This window comes from Macaca fascicularis, chromosome 9 (assembly GCF_037993035.2).
Source record: "Macaca fascicularis isolate 582-1 chromosome 9, T2T-MFA8v1.1".
Lineage (NCBI taxonomy): Eukaryota > Metazoa > Chordata > Mammalia > Primates > Cercopithecidae > Macaca > Macaca fascicularis.
Window position 1 is genome coordinate 75,838,880 of NC_088383.1, and position 20,647 is coordinate 75,859,526.

At 48.8% G+C, this 20,647-nt stretch overlaps 2 protein-coding genes across 24 annotated transcripts in view; both read right to left on the minus strand.

The window, feature by feature from the left end:
- Positions 1–20,647, minus strand: part of PALD1 (phosphatase domain containing paladin 1) — a 142,023-nt gene that overhangs the window by 16,233 nt on the left and 105,143 nt on the right. For 11 of the 23 annotated variants that reach the window (XR_012417840.1, XR_012417839.1, XM_074001891.1 and 8 more), the window contains 2 exons: positions 19,453–19,608; positions 15,535–17,427 (listed from right to left, as the gene is read on the minus strand). The exons of 1 other annotated variant lie outside the window; for it this stretch is intronic. Coding sequence is in view for 18 of the 22 variants with exons in the window: in XM_074001891.1 (XP_073857992.1) it covers positions 17,275–17,427; positions 19,453–19,608 (309 nt within the window). In the remaining 4 variants the exon portion in view is untranslated. Of the gene's footprint in view, positions 1–6,071; positions 7,150–15,534; positions 17,428–19,452; positions 19,609–20,647 lie in introns of those variants that run through there. 11 more of the 23 variants (XM_074001900.1, XM_074001893.1, XM_074001894.1 and 8 more) reach the window with 5 other exon arrangements.
- Positions 15,535–16,931, minus strand: LOC107130843 (uncharacterized). The gene has a single exon (XM_015456235.3). The coding sequence runs from the start codon at positions 16,929–16,931 to the stop codon at positions 16,146–16,148; it is 786 nt and encodes a 261-aa protein (XP_015311721.3). The 3' UTR covers positions 15,535–16,145.

Genomic DNA, 20,647 nt, shown 5'->3' on the forward strand with positions numbered 1-20,647 from the left:
CCCACAGGATTTCCATGGACCCCTCCAGCACCTAGGACTTAGATGTGCCCACCTACCCAGGGCTTCCACGCCTCCCCTAATCCCCAACATCCAGGGCTTCCCTCCCAAGGGGTTGGAAGCAGCAGGATGCTTTGGCCACTCAGAGCCTGTGTGCTTTGAATTCTTTCTCAAAATCCTTTTATAAATTTAGCCAAAGGAGCAATAACATAACCTTCCCATGGGAAGTACAAACACATCCAAGTTCATTCCCGTCTTTCAAGCCCAGAAAACAGCCATAGGCAGCCACCTCAATGGAAATGCCACCTCAATGGGATCCAACAGAACCCACGCCCAGGCAGCCCCAGGACATGTCTTTTTGGGGAGAACTCACCAGAGCTGCCAGGACAGAAGCCTCAGCAGCTAGTTCTCAGTGTCAAGCAAGGCTTCCAAATGCTGGGCACAGTGATGTGTCGCCAGTCATGGACAAAGTGAGCAAAATAAGGACAGTGTAGTGTCTTAAAGCCACTTCATCTAAAAATTAAAATAATAATAATAATAATAAACAGACAGTAAAATAGGCAAAGGTGACCAAGGAAAAAAATATGTAAAAATTCATAAACATTGAAATGGAGAATGGGGACAAAAATACAGATGCAGAGGAGGCATTTTGTTTTTTTTTCTGGAGACAGGGTCTCACTCCAGAGTGAGACAAGGTCTCACTCTGGAGACAGTTACTCAGGTTGGAGTGCAGTGGTGCAATCCTAGCTCACTGTAGTCTTGAACTCCTGGGCTCAAGTGATCCTCCCACCTCAGCACCTTGAGTAGCTAAGACTACAGGTGAGTGCTACCACTCTGGGGGGTGAGGTGTAGAAGGGGAGTGTTAGCTATGTTGCTCAGGCTGGTCTCGAGCTCGTGGTCTCAAGCACTCCTCTCACCTTGGCATCCCAAAGTGCTGGGATTACAGGCATGAGCCACCACACCAAGCCAAAAATCTTTTTTTTGACACGGAGTCTCGCTCCATCACCCAAGCTGGAGTGCAGTGGCGCGACCTCGGCTCACTGCAACCTCTGCCTCCTGAGTTCAAGCGATTCTGCCTCAGCCTTCTGAGTAGCTGGAACTACAGGTGTGCACCACCATGACTGGCCAATTTTTATATTTTTAGTAGAGATGGGGTTTCACCATGTTGGCCAGGCTGATTTTTAACTCCTGACCTCAAGTGATCCTCCTCCCTCAGCCTCCCAAAATGCTAGGATTACAGGTGTGAGCCACCATGCCTGGCTTGAACATCTTGAAAAAGATTGCTGTCTATGTGTTACTCTAAGAAAATGTTGCCTTTTTTTTTTTTTTTTTTTTTTTTTTTTTTACCAAAACTGACCCAAGGGAAAGTAAGAAGCCCGAAAAGACTAATAAACATAGAAGAAAAAAAGTTTATGAAAAATTCGTACCTAAAAAAAGACCAGTCCAATATTGAGTTCTATGAAAACTTCAAGCAACAGATGATCCACAAGTTATGTGAACTATTCCAAAATGTCGAAAAAGACAAAACCACCTAACACATGTATAAAGCTATCATAACCCTGACAACAAAGTTCAAAAGGATAACATGGTGAAAAAAACACTCATAAACATAGTCGCAAATATCCTAAATCAAATATTAGAAATTCAGTTTCAGCAATATGATAGAAGAAAACACCATGACCAAGTAATAAACATTTAAGTGTTGGGAGCAAGCCCCCCAAAATCTGGCCAGAAACTGGCCCCAAGACTGGCCATAAACAAAATCTCTGCAGCACTGTAACAAGTTCATAATGGCCCTAATGCCCACGCTGGAAGGTTGTGGGTTTACGGGAATGAGGGCAAGGAACACCTGGCCAGCCCAGGGCGGAAAACCGCTTAAAGGCATTCTTAAGCCGCAAACAATTAGCATGAGTGATCTGTGTCTTAAGGGCATGTTCCTGCTGCAGTCAACTAAGTCCAACCTATTCCTTTAATTTGGCCCATCCCTTCGATTGCCATAAGGGATACTTTTAGTTAATTTAACATCTATAGATACAATGCTAATGACTGGTTTGCTGTTGATAAATATGTGGGTAAATCTCTGTTCGGGGCTCTCAGCTCTGAAGGCTGTGATACCCCTGATTCCCCACTTCACAATTCTATATTTCTGTGTGTGTGTCTTTAATTCCTCTAGCGCCGCTGGGTTAGGGTCTCAGCATTTAAGAATGTAGGCCGGGTGCGGTGGCTCACACCTATAATCCCAACACTTTGGGAGGCTGAGGCAGGCAGATCACCTGAGGTCAGGAGTTTGAGACCAGCCTGGCTAATACGGTGAAACCCTGTTTCTACTAAAAATACAAAAATTAACCAGGTGTGAGATACCTGCAGTCCCAGCTACTAGGGAGGCTGAGGCAGGAGAATAGTTTTAACCCAGGAGGCGGAGGTGGCAGTGAGTTGAGATCATACCACTGCACTCCAGCCTGGGTAACAAAGCGAGACTCCATCTCAAAAAAAAAAAAAAAAAGAATACAAAGCTTAGTCAACATTGAAAAATCTGCTAATGTACTTTTTAAAATTAACATATTAAAGGAGAAAATATATGACCACCTCAATAGATGTCAAGAAAACATTTTTAAAATTAAAAATCTATTTATAATTTTTTAAAATCTGCAAACCAGGAATAAAAGAAAATTTCTTTAATTTGACTATGTGCCTACTTGAAACCTAGATCAAAAATTACATTTAGTGGTGAAATATTCCCATTAGACATAGAAAGTATAAGAATGGTCACTATCCCAAATATTGTACAGAAGGTCTGGCCTTTATAACAAAAGACAAGAAAAGGAAATACTAATTATAAATATTAGAAATAAATTAAATAGTTATTATTTGCAGATAATATCATCACCTATCTCCAAAACCCAAGACAAGTTTTCAAAAACTTAGTTATTAAGTGAGTTCAAGAATATGGCCAAATTCAAACAAAAAGAAATATTTATTTTTTCCTACATGAGCATTAATTAGTCAATCAGAAACTATAATAGAAAAAAAACATAATTTCAGCCGGGCACAGTGGCTCACGCCTGTAATCCCAGCACTTTGGGAGGCCAAGACGGGCAGATCACGAGGTCAGGAGATCGAGACCATCCTGGCTAACACGGTGAAACCCTATCTCTACTAAAAATACAAAAAAAAAAAAAATTAGCCAGGTGTGGTGGCGGGCGCCTGTGGTCCCAGCTACTCGGGAGGCTGAGGCAGGAGAATGGCGTGAACCCAGGAGGCGGAGCTTGCAGTGAGCCAAGATCATGCCACTACACTCCAGCCTGGGCGACAGAGCCAGACTCCGTTAAAAAAAAAAAAAAAAAGGAAAAGAAAAAAACATAATTTCAAAAAATAAACAATTAATAAATTTCATGAGAAATAGGTATGACTTAAAAGAGGAGTATTAATAACTTTTATTATTAAAAGACACAAAAGAAACCTTAATAAACATAAGAAAAAACCTATTCTTTAATGGGAACACACAATATTATAAAAGTGCCCATTCTCCCTAAATTAGTCAATAAATTAAATGTAATTTCAATCAAAATACCAAGATGAGATTTTTAAATAGAAGTCCATATGTTGGTTCTAAAATCCATTTGGAAATGAAAGTACACTAGAACACTCCAGAAGTATAGAAGAATGAAAAAGAAAGAATGAATGAAAGAAGGAGAGAATGAGGATGGGAGACAGGAGGAAGAAAGAGCAAGAACTTGAAAAGACCTCCAAAAAATCAATGGCGAGAGCAGAGTACAGATATAGAAGATGTCTCCTTCGCAATGACAGAAAACCCAACCCAGCTCACAAAGGGATCTGGGTTGTCGGTTAAAAGTTTTGTGGGCATAGGGGTAACCTGGCTCTAGACATGATAGGATATGGAAGCTTAAGGGCAACATCAGTTGCCTCAGCTCAATTCCATTGACCTTGTTGTGTTGGTTTCATTTTCATATTTGTTTTCACCTTGTGGCTGTATGACAACTGCAGCCATGTCTGGCCTCTCCCTTTAAGTTCCACAAGAATAGTTAAGACTATTCCAGTCACTCAGACATATGTCAGCGATAAGCTCTGATTGGGTGTAATTGGCTGGCTGAGCACATGGCCAGCCCTGGGCCAATGGCAGTGCCAAGACAATGAGATGCACAAATTGGCTCAAGCCTTGGTTCTTGTTCTCCTGGGGATGGGAAAAATCAGACATGGTTATCGGAAGGATGAATGGAGGCCAGGAGCAACAACAACCCTGTGTCTACTCTATGGACTCAGGTATAAGTGCTTATTTCACATATGATGAAAACCGTACTTCCAGTAGTAGGAAAATGTGACTACTCCATAAATAACGTACGCCAGCCTGGTGCAGTGGCACGTGCCTGTGGTCACAGCTACTTGGGAGGCTGAGGCAGGAGGATTGCTTGAGGCCAAGAGGTCGACACCAGCCTGAGCAACATGGCAAGATCCCATCTCTAAAATAATAATAACAAAAAATAATAAACGTGGGCCAACTGGATATCCATTTTGGAAAAAAAAAATTCACTATCTCATGTTATTCACAAAAAATTATTCCAGATGAATTAAAGCATTAAACATAAAAGACAACACTGTAGAAATATTCAAAGAAAACAGGAAAGAGATCTATAACCTTGGGTAGGGAAGGCCTGCTTACACAAGTCACAAAATACACCATGTGTAAATTTAACAACTTCTCTATGACAAAACACACTAAAAACGTTACAGGACCTGAGACAAACTGGGAGAAAGAACTGACTGTATATCTATCTACCTACCCACAGAACAAATTATACTAAAATTTCATGCCTGGTAATTTAAAAAAGACAATCTAGTAGAAAAACGGGCATATATGTAACAGAATAAATTCAAACGGCCAGTAAACATATGAAAGGATGTTCCAACCTCATTACTAATCTGGAAAAGTCAAGTTAAGATAAAAATAAAATACTTTTTTCTTATCAGATTGGCAAAAATTAAAAGGATTGGCGACCTCAAATGTTAAGGCGGGAATGGGGAAATGGATACTTTCATAAACTGTGAAAGGCCATGAGTGTGTAATTCAGCTTAGATGCCATCAATTAGTTCAAAGAAAGAATGACAATGACTTTTGAAGGGAAAAGACACTGTGCAGGTTTGTTGATGGTGAGGTGGGCAGATGTGGGGAAAGGAAAGAATAGCCAAGAAGGGGTGCAAAGTGAAACTCAAAAGGCCCGTAGATAATCTACCAATATGACTCAGAGGACACAAGCCATTTCCCATTCTTGTGGCTGTTGAGGGGAACCTCTTGAAAGGACACAGCGATTTAAATAACATCAAGTCAGAGAACCACAAGAATTTGACGGAGGGCTTTCAAAGTCATCATGCTTTCCCCTCAGTCTCCTCCCCGAATCACCCCAGCCTGGGCACTCTTCCAGGATCCACCTTTCTTTGCCCCCAACCTGTCATCGAAAATGGCAGAGAGGATTCCCATATCCAGCCCTGAAATGAGCAAGGGCTTGGCATCAGACATGGGTACCTCTAGCTATAAAATAACACCTTGTGGTATTGTTGGAGGCTTGGACGAGATGATGACTGTAAAAGAAATCAGATATAATGCTTGACAAAGTAAGTAATCTAATAAAGGACATCATAAAATAAGCAAAGTTTACTGATCTGAAACTAGGTCAGCTCCAGCATAGACTGAGACACACAGGAATGGAGAGGACAGGCTCTGAGAGAGCATGTGTATCTAATGGTATTTTAAAGCTAAAAAATAAATGCAACATATATGATAAAGTTACCATCTTAACAAATCAATAGGAAAGAGGTCAAGTGTGGTGGCTCGCCCTCTAATCCCAACACTTTGGGAGACTGAGGTGGGAGAATCACTTGAGCCCAGAAGTTTGAGACAAGCTTGGCCAACATAGTGAGACCCCATCTCTAAAAAAATAAAAATTCAAAAATTAGCTGAGCATGGTGGCATGTGCCTATAGTTCCAGCTACTCTGGAGGCTGAGGTCGAAGGATCACTTGAGCCTAGGAGTTTGAGGGTTCAGTGAGTTATGATTGCACCACTGCACTCTAGCCTGGGTGACAAAGTAAGAATCTGTCCCAGAAGCAGCACAGAATTTAAAAAAGAAAAAGAAAAGAAAAGAAGGAGAAAGAGAAAGGGAGAAAGGGAGAAGAAAGGGAGAAAGAAAGAAAGAAAGAAAGAAAGAAAGAAAGAAAGAAAGAAAGAAAGAAAGAAAGAAAGAAAGAAAGAAAGAAAGAAGGAAAGGAAGAAAAGGAAGAGAAAGGAAGGAAAGCAAGCAAGAAAGGAGAAAGAAAAAGAAGAAAGAGGAAGAAAGAAAGAAAGAGAAAGAGAGAGGAAGGAAAGCAAGCAAGAAAGGAGAAAGAAGAAAGAGAAAGAAAAAGAAAAAGAAAGAAAGAAAGGAAAGGAAGGAAGGAAGGAGGGAAGGGAGGGAAAGAAGATGAAAGAAAGAAGGAAGGAAGGAAGGCAGGCAGGCAAACAAACACCTAAACGAAAAAGTCAGCAAAGGACATAAACAATTCATAAAAGAAAAAAAAAAAAGGCCAATACACATGAAAAAAAAATCCACCTTCACTATTAGTTAAAAAGAAATAAAATTAAACAAATATGAGATTATATTCTGAGTCATAAAACTGTAGGCAGTGCTAGCAAGGCTGGGAATGAGCATGCCACTCACTGATAGCTGAGACTCTGAAACAGGGCATTTCTAAACGACAAACTGAAGGTACATGTGGAAAGCCTTCAAAATGAAGCTTCCCTTCATTTAGGAGATAACCAGAGGTTTGCACTTCCATCCACAGATTTGGAGGCACCAACCCAGACGGCTACAGCATCCTCCATCCACAGGGAAGATTGAGCAACAGTTCCCTGACCCATGGCCACCATCATGGACAGGACTGCTCCCTCTCTTGAGATGGCATAGAAGGGCAGGGCAAGAACCAGCTCTTAGTCTGCTGGAACTGTACCATGTGAAGCTGGAAACCAGGGTGGTCATTTTCACCAAGCAGGAGTGTCACAGCAGTGCTGGCCTTCAGAGACAAAGCAGGTGCCCAGAGAGGTTGAGACAAGGTGGAGGGTGGGTTGTTCTGGTCTGTGCAAGAAAGCTATCTGGGGAAACACCTGTGAAGAACAAAGGAGGAAATGGAAGGCAGCAGGAAGGGCCTTCAGACCACAGTGTGGGTCTAACACCCACAAAAAGAGAGAGGCAAAGAAGAGCCAGAGAAATAAAATAAAATTCTAAGCCCCTCAACTGACCAAATGGACCACTTCTTGGCCTAGGGGACCCCCAAGAAACCTTAAAAATGGAATTCCCGGCCATGATAGAACATGAGGTTGGACAGGCCTCATTATGCCCCCTCCCTCGCTAACCATTAGGCTTTCTTCTGTAAGGGTTAAACAGAAACCACTGCTTCACACTGGAACCAACCAACTGCCTAACACAGCCCCTCCCCTTTTGCAGCTTGACACACAACCACTAAGCATTCCTTCCTGATTAAAAAAAAAAAAAAAAAAAGCCACTGACCACAGAGTGGTTCTGGCCAGTCTACAGAAGCTGCACCCAGAGGGCCTTCATGTCCTCTGCTTCCCTTTTTAATGTAGAGGGCCTAACTGTAATACATTTAAATGTTAGGTCTCCACCCCATAGTGAACCTGGGACACATGTTACATGCATGTTACCTTACTACGAATGCCCTTGCCTCCCCTTTGTGAATATTTATTGCTGCTCCTATAACCTGTTGAATATGTGTATCTGGACACCCTGTTCAGCATAAATCCCTGTCTTGTTCTCCCCACCTTTGAAGTGTCTGTTTCTGGCTTCTGGCCAGAGGCTACGTTTCCCAGCCCGTCAGAATGACTACCCAGCAGGCAGCAACCCTTTATGAGAAATAAAGCTCTCCTTTCCAAATATGTATGAACCTCATCCTTCCTCAGTAGACACAACAAGCCTTACACTGCAGAGTAGCTCTGGGCAACTCTTGGTCAGACCAAAGGGGAGGCTCCCAGCCAGGCTGCAGGATGGAGGGGCAGACACAGCCAGCTCTATATCCCTGCCCTGCTCAGTTAGCAGCCTGTGGGTGGAGTGTGCTAGATGGGGGACCAGGGCCTTGGCACGAACACTGTGTTGCATCCAGAGGTGCAATTGCTGGAAGGTGGTCCAACTGTTCTCTCTGCAGCAGCAGCAGGTTGTCCTGAGGGGAGAAGTGAGTGGTGCACCCCTATGGAGGACACAGAGGGAGCTTCCAGGGCTCCCTGGGCAGCCTCCTAGTCCCAGTCCCTGCTGCATTCCTGCCAGGGCCCTCTAATGGTTTCATATATATATTTACATATATATATTTACATATATATTTACATATATATTTACATATATATATTTACACATATATCTATCTATATATTTTTTTGAGATAAGAGTCTCTCTCTTTCACCCAGGTTGGAGTGCAGTGGTGCAATCTCAGCTCACTGCAACCTCTACTGCCCAGGTTCAAGCGATTCTCCTGCCTCAGTGTCCCGAGTAGCTGGGATTACAGGTGCCTGGCACTAATTTTTATGTTTTTAGTAGAGACAGGGTTTCACCATCTTGGCCAGGTTGGTCTTGAACTCCTGACCTCGTGATTCCACCCACCTCAGCCTCTCAAAGTGCTGGGATTACAGGTGTGAGCCACCACGCCCGGCAGTCATATTTTTTACACTCTCCCTCTTTGCTTAAGCTAGCTGGGGCTATTTTCTGTAACATGTCACCCAAAGGGGTCTAATTATTACCTGCACAAAGATTTGTGTTTGAAGACATTATTTGAAGTATTGTTGTAAGTTTTAACATTAAAAACCCCAGTGCAAGTCTATATATCTTGCTAGAGGTTTGAATTACACAGGTGTATGCATTTGCAAAAACTCATCAAATGGGCTGGGCGCAGTGGCATATGCCTGTAATCTCAGCACTTTAGGAGGCTGAGCTGGAGCTGGATGGATCATTTGAGGTCAGGAGTTCGAAACCAGCCTGGCCAACATGGTGAAAACTGCCTCTACTAAAAATACAAAAATTGTAAGTAAGATTGGCCAGGTCCAGGTGCATTCTGCCTCTGCACAGTGAATAAATCATGATGACATGGGTTTTGCAAAAGAGAAAGATTTATTTGCAAGAGCAATACATGAGGAGGTAAGAGAACAGCTCTGAAAACCACCCCCACCCAACCCCTGAGGATAAAGGTTATGGATATTTACAGGTAGGGGAAGTGGGATGTTCTAAATCATGGGGAAAGGTGACGGGCATTGGGAAAAAATGAAGTCACAGGTTCCTCCTGAGCAAGGGTAGTCAGGCTTCAAGGCACTTCATAGGGTGCATGAACAAAAATGGCAGCATTTGCATGATCTGAGGGTGGAGTTGTCAGCCCTCTGACATCAAAAGGCCACCCCTTGGGCACTTGGGCAGTCTCGGGTGAAGGATCGGGGTCTCAGCTAGTTTGAACTGGACAGGCGCTGGCCAAGTTCCTAAAAAACAACTGAAGTGAACATTACCATGGTGACCCAGGAATGTTATCTATAAAGTAGCCAGTGACGATTAAGTTCCAGTGTTCAGCGGCGAGGCCTTCAGCTACCATGGCCTTCAACTTCATAGAAAAAGCTTGGGGGGGAGAATAAAAGAAGCAAGCCAAAGCAAGCAGGGTAGGTAGACCTGATGGAATCAGCCCGTTTTCAATGTTGTGTGTAAAGAACTTAGCGCAGGCCTCAGCACACAGTCAGTGCCCAACAGACCCTGGCATCTGCCCTGCCCTCCTTTAGGCCAAGGTGGAAAGGGAGAAGTGCTTTTTCTCCTTTTCCCTTAGGCTGCCTAGAGGCAAGAGGGGCAAGGATCAGTCTGCTATTGCAAAGGAAGGGACACCATCCAGAGAAGGCAGTGACTGGCCAAGGTCCTCAGCAAGCTCTAGAATTAAAGTCAGTCTGGAGCTTCCTGTCCCAAACCTGCTGTCCTGGGCAATGCAAAGGAGGCAGGTTTTCTGGAAGCCAGGTCGTCTGCCCTAACCCAACTGCAACACATTTATGGAAATGCCGGCTACACTCTCCCAGGCCCGATGTGCCAAGCATTCTCCTGCTGTTGGCTTCCTCTGGGAAACCACCAAGTTAACCTTCCCAATGACTCTCCCTGGCCCACCAACCCCACCTCTGCTCTCATCATTGGATAATTCTGCATGGCTTCCCTCAAGAAATACTAAGAAATGCCTTCATCCCTCTTACTGGCTCCTCTAATGCCAGAGGACAGCTGAGCTGAGGTGCTGCATTCTGAGAGCCAGTGGTGCCCTCTGCCCCTGACCCCTGCCATCAGTCATGAGTAATGTCACTTCCATACCACTAACTCAGATACTCCTCAGCTGGACTCTTCTGCTGCAGGACTCCTAATAACATACCCTACAGAACAAGATAATTTCTGCCGTGAGCACCTGCTGTGCCTAAGGCTCAGCAATAGGAACTTCACAGCCATAAACTCTGATCCTTCCATCCTTCCACTTACCCTACAAAATAAGCATTTTCTTTCTTTCTCTTTCTCTTTTTCTTTCCTTTCTTTTTTTCTTTCTTTTTCTTTCTTTTCTTTCTTTCTCTCTCTCTTTCTTCTTTCTTTCTTTTTTTTGAGATGGAGTCTCACTCTGTCGCCCAGGCTGGAGTGCAGTGGCATGATCTTCACTCACTGCAACCTCTGCCTCCCAGGTTCAAGTGATTCTCCTGCCTCAACCTCCTGAGTAGCAGGGATTACAGGCGCCCACCACCATGCCCAGCTAATTTTTGTAGTTTTAGTAGAGATAGGGTTTCACCATGTTGTCCAGGCTGGCCTTGAACTCTTGACCTTAGGTGATTCACCGACCTCGGCCTCCCAAAGTGCTGGGATTACAGGCATGAGCCACCACATCTGGCCCAAAATAAGCATTTTAATCCCACTTACAGTTGAGGACATTGTGTCTCAGAGAGGCAGTGTGATTTACCCAAGCTCTTTTGAACTACTTCACTGTGGGGATGGATGCTGAAACCACGCTTGCTGGCTGAGCAGGGAGGGGTGTGTGTAGCACATAGTATTAGGTGGCCAGAGAAGCAGGCGGGGATGCCACACAGCCTGGGACAGCACAGAGAGGAGAAAGGCCCAAACACCCACGGGGCTGCATGGGTCACAATGATACCTTTTAAAACCAGAGCCCAGGGAGTAGGAGTGAGAACAGGGAGGGAGATAAAGATACTGGCTGAATTTTCACAACTAGTGGATGGTTACACTGTACTTGGGTGAATAAAGGATGAACAGCTTTTTGTAAGAGAAAACCAGTTACAATACATGTGTGCCAATTCTGCAGATACAGTTTGAGGTTTCTTTACTGAACACCACAGGAAAGGACCAGGCAGGCGATGGCCAGTGGGCAGCTTCATTCTTCCTGTTCATCCAAAACCAGTTCTTGTGACAAGTAGAGAAACCAAAGGCCTTTTGTGGATGGGCCCTTCTCAGGGTCTGGCCAGATCTGAAGACTGGCTAAAGGATGGGAGGGAAGGTGCAGAGATTGTGAAGAGCTCAGACCTTCAGTGCTATATGGTTTTGGGGTGTGGTGGTCCCACCCAACACCAAAGGCCCTCGGCTCCCCCTCGGTCCACAGCATTGCTGGTTCCTTGTTCTAGAAACTCCGGAAGAAGCCGGGCGCGGTGGCTCAAGCCTGTAATCCCAGCACTTTGGGAGGCTGAGACGGGCAGATCACAAGGTCAGGAGATCGAGACCATCCTGGCTAACACGGTGAAACCCCGTCTCTACTAAAAAATACAAAAAACTAGCCGGGCGAGGTGGCGGCCGCCTGTGGTCCCAGCTACTCCGGAGGCTGAGGCAGGAGAATGGCGTAAACCCGGGAGGCGGAGCTTGCAGTGAGCTGAGATCCGGCCACTGCACTCCAGCCTGGGCGACAGAGCCAGACTCAGTCTCAAAAAAAAAAAAAAAAAGAAACTCCGGAAGAGAGGGAAGTGGGGTCCTGGCTGGTTCTGGCCTATCACACTGCCACTGTTCAAACCCTGCCCTGCCCTAGCTCTCACACCTGGCGAAAATGATTTGTTCATTCTCTATTGTCCCTGCAATGCCACCAGCTCCTGGAAGGCAGGCTGTCCCTGTCCACAGCTCCATGGTGCCTGGCATGGTGCCTACTTTGTGTAGATGCCCAATTTTGCAGTGATCTGCTGCATCACTGCCCACAGCCCATATGCACAGACCTCCCCCTTGCACAAGTCCCCTTATACACAGAACACTAAGGGCACTCAACACCACGCTCAGGGGTGTGTGTCCCGGGTGGACCCAGCTGATGCCCGCCTAGTCTGGGCAAACTGGTGTGACAGGACCCCCAGAAGATTGAGGGGCTTCCAGGAAAGAACATGTCTTAAGGGAGTGGGAGCCAGGCATATCAAGGCTGCTAGCTGGGGTACCGGGTCTCCACCAGGGCAGCAGGGAAGACAGGGTGGAGGCTCAACCAGGGACCTGCGCAAATCCTTGGTTGAAAGTAGGCACAGACCCAAGGTCTCGTCCCACCTGACACCGCCCAGCATGGGCACCTGAAATGGGGGTGGGGGTGGGGTCAGGGTTGTCTGAAACCCTGGAAGCAGTGAGGATGCCACATGACAGTGACCACATGTGTAGGTCAATGGGGGACTCCTGAGCACTCACAGGGCTTGGAGAGAGAGACTGGGCAAAGTCAGCTAAAACTGATTGTATACTCACAAGCACTGTCAGGCACTGTCCTAAAGGTTAGATGTGTATTAATTCATTTTTTATTATATAATTCAGCAATATGTACTGGTATTTAAGAAAGAGACATAACAAAGGATGTAACAAAACATCACTAGTGGCCGGGCACAGTGGCTGATGCCTGTAATCCCAGCACTTTGGGAGGCCAAGGCAGGTGGATCACCTGAGTTCAGGAGTTTGAGACCAGTCTGGCCAACATGGCGAAACCTTGTCTCTATTAAAAATGCAAAAATTAGCTGGGCGTGGTGGTGCATGCCTAAAATCCCAGCTACTTGGGAGGCTGAGGCAGGAGAATCGCTTGAACCCAGGAGGCGAAGGTTGCAGTGAGCCGAGATCGCGCCACTGGACTCCAGCCTGGGCAACAGAAAAAGACTTTGTCTTTAAAAAAAAGAAAAAAAGAAAAAAAGAAAAAAAAAAGAAAAAAATTGCTAGTTTAGATTAACACAGAGGAAATATCAGACTAAATGGTACTTTCTTAAAATGAGCTGATAAGTAAAAGTTGTATATGTTTATGGTGTATAAAAGGATGTCTTGTGGTATATATACATTGTGAAGTGGCTAAATCAGGATATTTAACATGCGCCTTACCTCACACTTATCATTTGGTGACACATAGCTACCAAGTTACGAGAACACTTAAAATCTACTCTCAGCAAATTTCAAATACACAACACTGTTATCAACTGTAGGAAACATGATATACAATAGATCCCTTGATCTTACTCTTAACTGAAATGTTGTGATCTTTGACCAACATCTCTCCAACCTCACCCCATTCCACCCCAGCGTCTGGTAACCACCATTTTACTCTGAGTTGGATTTTTTTAGACTCCACATATGGGATCATGTGATATTTGTCTTTTTGTGCCTGGCTTATTTCACTTAGGATAGTGTTCCCCAGGTTCACTCGTGTTGTCACAAATGACAGGATTTCTTTCTTTTTTTGAGACTGAGTTTTGCTCCATGGCCCAGGCTGGAGTGCAATGGCGCGATCTCAGCTCACTGCAACCTCCACCTCCCGGGTTCAAGCGATTCTCCTGCCTCAGCCTCCTGAGTAGCTGGGATTACAGGCGCTCGCCACATCTGGCTAATTTTTGTATTTTAAGTGGAGACGGGGTTTCACCATATTGAGCAGGTTGCTCTCGAACTCCTGACCTCAAGTGATCCACTCACCTCGGCCTCCAGAAGTGCTGGGATTATTAAAGGCGCGAGCCATTGCGCCTGGCCAGGATTTCCTTTTTAAAGGCAGAATAGTGTCCCATTGTATACAGACCACATTTTTTTTATCCATTCATCCACTGATGGACACACTGGTCGAATGTCTCGCTACTGTGAATAGCGCTGCAGTGAACATGGGGTGCAGACACCTCTCTGACACAGATTCCATTTCCTTTGCATGTGTACCCAGGAGTGGGATGGCTGGATCATACATAGTCCTATTTTTGGTTTTCTGAGGAACCCCCCCAGTGTCTTCCAGAACGTGTGTACTAACCGACAATGCCACCAACAGGGTGCGAGGGTTACCTGTCTCCACATCCTCGCCAACACTTCTCTTCCATCTTTTCCTACAGCCATCCTAACAGGTGTGAGGTGGTTTCCAGTGGCCTTTCCCTGGTGATTAGTGATACTGAACATTTCTTTCACATGCCTGTGGGTCATTTATGTGTGTTCTTTTGAGTTACTTTTTTACTATTGTATTGTTTGGGTTTCCTTTGGATTTGGGATATTAACCCCTTATCAGATGGATGGTTTGCAAATGCCGTCTCCCATTCGGCAGGCTCCCTAACTCTGCTGATTGCTCCTTTGCTGGGCTGGGTTCACTCATTTAACAAGAGGGCTGAGACGATGCTGACCAGCAGGAGCCACTGAAATGTGGGTCAGTGCCACTCATGTCATTGCTAAGCGCCCTCCCACAGGCTAGAGCAGGCCCAGGGCAACTTCGGGACACACACAGGCACACCCACTCACTCCTGTGTGTCTCCACCCAGCCCCTCCCCACATCCCAGGGAGAGAACTGCAGAGCCACCCCACTCCCACCCTCCCCCACTCCGGTGTACACAGCTCTACACTGGTGTCTGGAAGCCACACAGAGCATTCTAGGACCCAGAGAAGACAACTTCCATACCCTGCTGGGCTGGGGACGAATCCCCGGGACCTTCTCTCCTAGTCTGAGGAGAGCACCAGCTCTAGGGGTGGTGGGGGCTCTCGGTTCCGTTCTGCCCCCCCAGCTGACCTCAGAACTACAACCTTGTTCCCCTAACCCTGCAAGCGCCGGGGGAGAGGCCTGGAGTCAGTGCTCTCTCTACCCCACCCTCCCCACTGCCTCTTTAAATGCCAGCATTCAACCAGGGGTGAGGTGTGTTCAATCAACCAGGCGCCCGAAGGGGTCCAATGGGGTCCACACGGGCTAGGGGAGAAAGTGGAGGCTGAGATCCACGTTTCTTCACAGGCCCCCAATTCCACTTTGCTCTATACCGTTTCCCTAGATGCAGTAGTCCTTCATACATTAGCGAGAATTCACCGGTTCCTTTGCTTTCTTCAAGGAGGAGCTCAGTCTGACATCCAGTTTAAGAGGGTGAGGCATAACTGGGAAGGCGTGTCTGCAAAAACCCGACCACTCTAGAGCTGGAAGTGCCAAGAGCAGGTGCTCTTGACCCACTCTGCCCGCCCACCCTTACTCTGAAGGGGCAGGGACCCCAGCCTGTTGTAACAGTTCCAGAACATCTGACACTAGAGACGCATTAGCAGCCAGGTGCACTCACATTCAGCTGTTTTTAAAGCTTAAAAGCTCTGTACAAAAAAAAAAAAAAATCACAAATGAATCCTCACAACACCCCTGTGAGGTAGGTAGGCAAGTATTATTCTCCCATTTTACAGATATGGGGAAACTGAGGCAGAGAGGTGATGTGATCAGCCAGTGGTCCCAGTTCAGGTGAAAGTCAGAGCCAACCATGAGAATACAAATGATCCCTCCCCATTCAGTCCCATCTCTGACTCCGCATCTAGACCTTGTCTGCAAAGAAATTAAAACTTTCAATTCATGCAAAAATAAAAACAATAAACCTGAAAAGGTAGTGAACAGACATACAGTAGTTCTGCAAAAGAATTCAGCCAAGGGGGTCAAATATTTTCCAATACTGGGTAAATGGGAACAACTTCGGCCTCCTCCTCTTTTCAAACATCATGACCAATGGCACATCCTTTTTTTTTTTTTTTTTTTTCTTTTTTTCCTGCAGAAGTACACGATCCTAACCAAAGACAGGCTTTCCTGGTCCCAGTGAGCCAAGCAAGGTGGACAGCCTCCTCACTGTTCAGCTCCTGGGTTTCAGCAAGCACCAGTCCCCAGCTGGAAGAGCTGCAAGACTCAACTCAAACATGGCACTTCTCTACCACCTGCTCCCAGCAGCCCTCCCGCTGTGTGGACAGAGTGGATCCCAGCAGCCTCTAACTCAGCAGGGTCTGGCCTTTTCTGCTTCCACCAGGAGGCAGGCTCAAAGATGCTCGGCAAGGACAGCCTGGAACCCAGGTGATCCCCTCCCACCACCCTCAGTGCACCCCTGCACACCTCACTGTCCATGAGGACCACCCCAGCAACCGCCCTTGGCCAGCACTCCTTGGGGCTCCTGCTGCAGCAGGTGGGGGCACCAGGCCATCCTGGGCTGCTGGGACAGGGAGAGGTGCCGGGGGACCTGCAGCTCCAGGCCGTGGCTTCCTCTGTGCCTCCTGCCCAGGTTCCCAGGCAAGTGGAGCAGGCCTCTTCCACTGTGCTGCGTCCGCATCCTGGAAGCTCTTTCCTCCCCGAGAGGGGCTCCCCAAGGTCTCCAGCTACTTGAGAAACCTCCACCATCCTGCCAGCCCCACCAGGCCAGGTAGGTGTTCTTCCTGCAGTCTCCCAGGTTGGAGATGCGAGCATGAGAGTCCAGAAAACTGGGTGAAGCTGCCTTTCACATAATAGGTCTATCCAGAACACTGTCCCCTCCACCCACCTCAGGCTTCGAGACGCCCGAGGGCAGTGCTTGGGCAGCAAGAAGGGGAGCGGCAATGGCAGAGCAGCAGGAGTAAGGAAGTGGGGAGCTACCAGTGGCCGGGTCTGCTCTGTGCCAGGGGCTGCCAGGCCAATCTGAGAGCAGGGTGAAGAGGACAAAGACATCCACAGTGTCTGGCAACTGGGGGAGTGAGCTCCTTGGAGGCCAAACGCCAGCCTGTTTGCAGATGCACACAGCAGAGTGTGCACCTTGTGAGCACTCCAGTGAGTGCTGCTCCCTGGAGGTCAGCCACACACCTTGGTGGTTTGCAAGAGATGGCTGTGCTGTCTCCCTGTCCTATAAAAAGTTCTTTCTAAAAAGGCTCCCAACTCCGCCCAGTCTCTCTAGGAAGCAGGGGAATCATTTCCTCAAGACCAGCACCCCTCAGGGCCACTCCCAGCCAAGAGCACCTCAGACACCCCAGGCCCGCGTGGGGCCCTATGGGTGGGGGACAGGGAGTAGGTCCCCCTACAGCAAGTCCTCGGGGGCGGAGGGCTCGAGGCTGCAGCTCTGCGCCTGCCACCGGTAGCGCAGCCTGGAGAAGGGCTGGTCCTCCCCGCTCTCCAGCTCGGGGAATCCCAGCTCGTTGAGGATCTCGTAGATGCCAGCCTTCGATGCCACCTGGGAGGAGAGCAGAGGCAGGGGCAGTGTTTCAGGGGAGGGAGGATGCCACTCAGGCCACTGAGTTCTGAAGATGAGTCTGTGGCCCATGAACTTGGTGACCTGAACAAGTTTGCACCTTGACTTCTGTTAACTTCTCTGGGCCTCAGTTTCCTCATAGGAAGGAAAAGGCTCTACCTCACAGGACTGTCTCGAGGAGGACTCTACATGTACAGAAGTACTGGGCAGACAGTGAGTGCTCCATGCAGAGAGCAGCAAGGGAGGCCGGGCACACGCTGGGCCCTGTGTGGCTCAATGCTCCCGCATGGACGCCCAGGAGCGGGCCTGCAGAGGGCTGGAGGAGGAACACGGATGCCCAGGAGCGGGCCTGCAGAGGGCTGGAGGAGGAATACGGATGCAGGGGCAGGTAAGGCCCCCCTGGACGCTCAGGCCTGTCGCCCAGCAGCCCAGACCCTGGCGCCAGACTCAAACCATCCACAACCAGTCCCCTTCTTTCTCCACCGTCCTGGGGGTGGGGAGGGTGCAGCCTCCACTTAGAACAAAGGAATGGGTCCGTCCCGCTCTGGCCCTGGGGCCACCCTCACTGCCACCCTCCACTCATCCGCAGGAGAGAGGGGCTGAGGTCCCCTGAGGATGGAACCCACACTTCGGCCTGGACTGGCAGCCCTCCTTCCTTGACCTCCCCCAGTAGGGGATTCAGCTGGGGAGGGGATCAAGCTTCCTCTCAGCCCCAGATTCCCCCAGCTTCCGCTCTCCAAGCAGAACCAAGCAGGAAGCGTCCTCATCCCCTTCCACCTCCACCCCTCCCCAGGGGCTCACAGAGGAAGCTGAGCCCAGGCCTGCTCAAGAGGGTGGCCCCGACATGGCCTTGGTGTGACCACATCAGGTCTCCTGACTCAACACACATCACATGCACCGGGGGCATTTCAAATGCTTCTCCACCTGACGACCTGAGGCCCACCCTCAAAGCCTGCCACTCTGCCTCCACTCCTTCACAGCCCTGAGTCCACCTCACACCTGCCTCAGTCCCCATACCCTTCCTGTGCCCACTCTGGCCGGGTCACCAGCCCCTGCTCTCCACCCACCCACTTCCCAGGAGCTAATTCCAGCCTCTAGTCCAGATTAGAACTGCCAGGATCTGCTGGTGAGGTCTGGAGGGGCCAGCTTCCTGGCAAGAGGAGTAATTACAGGCCGCTTTGCCAAGGAGGGAAGGAGGCCTCTCTTCTGACCTAGAGGTGCCAAGGTGGCAGCTCTGCCTCTAAAACAGCCAAGTGGAAGACGAGCCAGGAGGCCAAACAGAGAGGATCCAGGAGGCTGGACAGCGAGGGTGGTGTCTTAGGTCAGGATATGGTGGGCTCTGGAGCCAATCAGTCAGCCCTAATACCAACCTTGAACAAGTCACCCACCCTCTCTATGCTCAGTCTCCGTCTCTGTAAAATGGGAGAGCAACAATCACACCGTGCTAGACCCGCCTAGTACAGGCTCCAGCAGACGGCACTGTGTGTCTCCCCACGTCCCCACGGCAGCCTTCGGGGCTGGCACCCACAGGATCACATCCCCTCTATGTTAGTGCTAAGGCCAGCAGCTGTGGAGGAGTTGGCTCACTGGTACAAGGCCATGGCTGGAGGGAGAAAGGGGCAGGGCCACCTCGCAGAGCACAGGTGAGGGCTGACCACAATTGTGGGCATGAAGTGCCCAGAGCCGCCATCCACGCAAGGGTGGCTGTGCTGATGTGTGCTACAGGGTCCCAGTCCCAAAGGCTGCCCTGCTCTGTCCCCCACCACTCTGTCCCTCCCTCCTCCTCATTCATCTGTTCATTCATCAAACTCATCAACTGCCTGCCAGGCGCAGACAAACTGCTCGGGACCCAAAGTCAGATCAGACAAACTCTTGGCCAAACAGAAGCCTTCTGCAGAAAGGGGGATGGAAGCTCTTCCCGCCTGTCACGGGCACAGCACGGCTGTGACCCAGCTCCATCTGCAGGAGGTAGCTAAAGAGGCCCTCTCGGCCTCAGCCTCCCCTCACCTCCTGCATCCAGGTGCTGAAGGGCCTCTGCCAGGAGCCGGCCTTCTCCAGGTGGAGGTACGCATTGAAGAGAATCAGGCAGACATAGCGTTCTAGGTACTGCAGGCTCCGCAGCTGCAGCCTCCGCATTTCCTGCGCCTCTTTAGCTGCCTTTGCCTGGAGGACAGGACAGGGTGCGGTCAGTGTGGGGGGTCAGTGTGCCCCCCAACACACAAACATACCACCCCGCTGCCCTGAGCACCAAGGTTGATCCAACCTCAGAGCCAAGGGCACTGCCTCCACCTGACTTACAGGACGAGCAAGCCAGGGCTGTGGGTCAGGAGCCCACTTCCCACCTGAGAGGCATGGCCGGCCTCCCGGCCTCCCTCTCCTCGTCATGGAATCACAAGCACTGTCCTGCTCTGAGGGGTGAACGGGGACAGCAGGAGAGCTCATTGCAGATACCCTCCACGGTGCCTGAGGTGCGCTGAGGCCCTCCCACATGGCAGGATCCATGTCCAGGGTGGGAGGACCCTTACTGCCACTTCCTGCCAACTCCCAATCCTCCAAGGACCAGAGGAAAGGCTTCACTCCTCTCTCTGCAGCCCCTCAGGCCTCCCGCAGGGAGGGTATGAGTGCTCTGACCAGTGGCCTGGGAGGCGCCGATGGCAGGGGTCATTAAGGCTGCGTTCTTGGGGCTCTGCCGTGTGGATGCACATTAACCTCCTCCCGCCGACTGACCCGCTCCTGCACTGGGCCTACTGGGTGGGTGAGTTCATCCTCCAGCCTTGAAAGGGAGAAACCCCATCTTAGCCTCTGGGCCCAAAGGTCCCTAAGTGACTTCCAAAAGTGAAAGGGGTACACGTACAGCCCTCACCCTCTCCAAGGCTGGGGACAGGTAACAAGAAAGGCTACCTGGCCGACGAGCAGCAAGAGATGAAGCAGCTGAGGAGAGGGTTTGGGAGAGGAGGTGTGAGTGCAGGGGAGACTGTGGGGCATCGATCTTTTAAGCAAGCAAGCCTAAGCATGTTCACGGGAAATGGCACCAGGCCACGTGCTGGGGCGAGAGGGACAGCAAAGTCAATTAGAGAGGTTTCCCAGAGAGTGTGGGAGTGCCACTGGGCCGTGGAGGCCTGGTGGATTTGCACAGACAGAATGTGGACCAGATGGGGGAAACACAGAGGTGAGGCTGGTGCCTGGAGTATGGGGGCTGAGA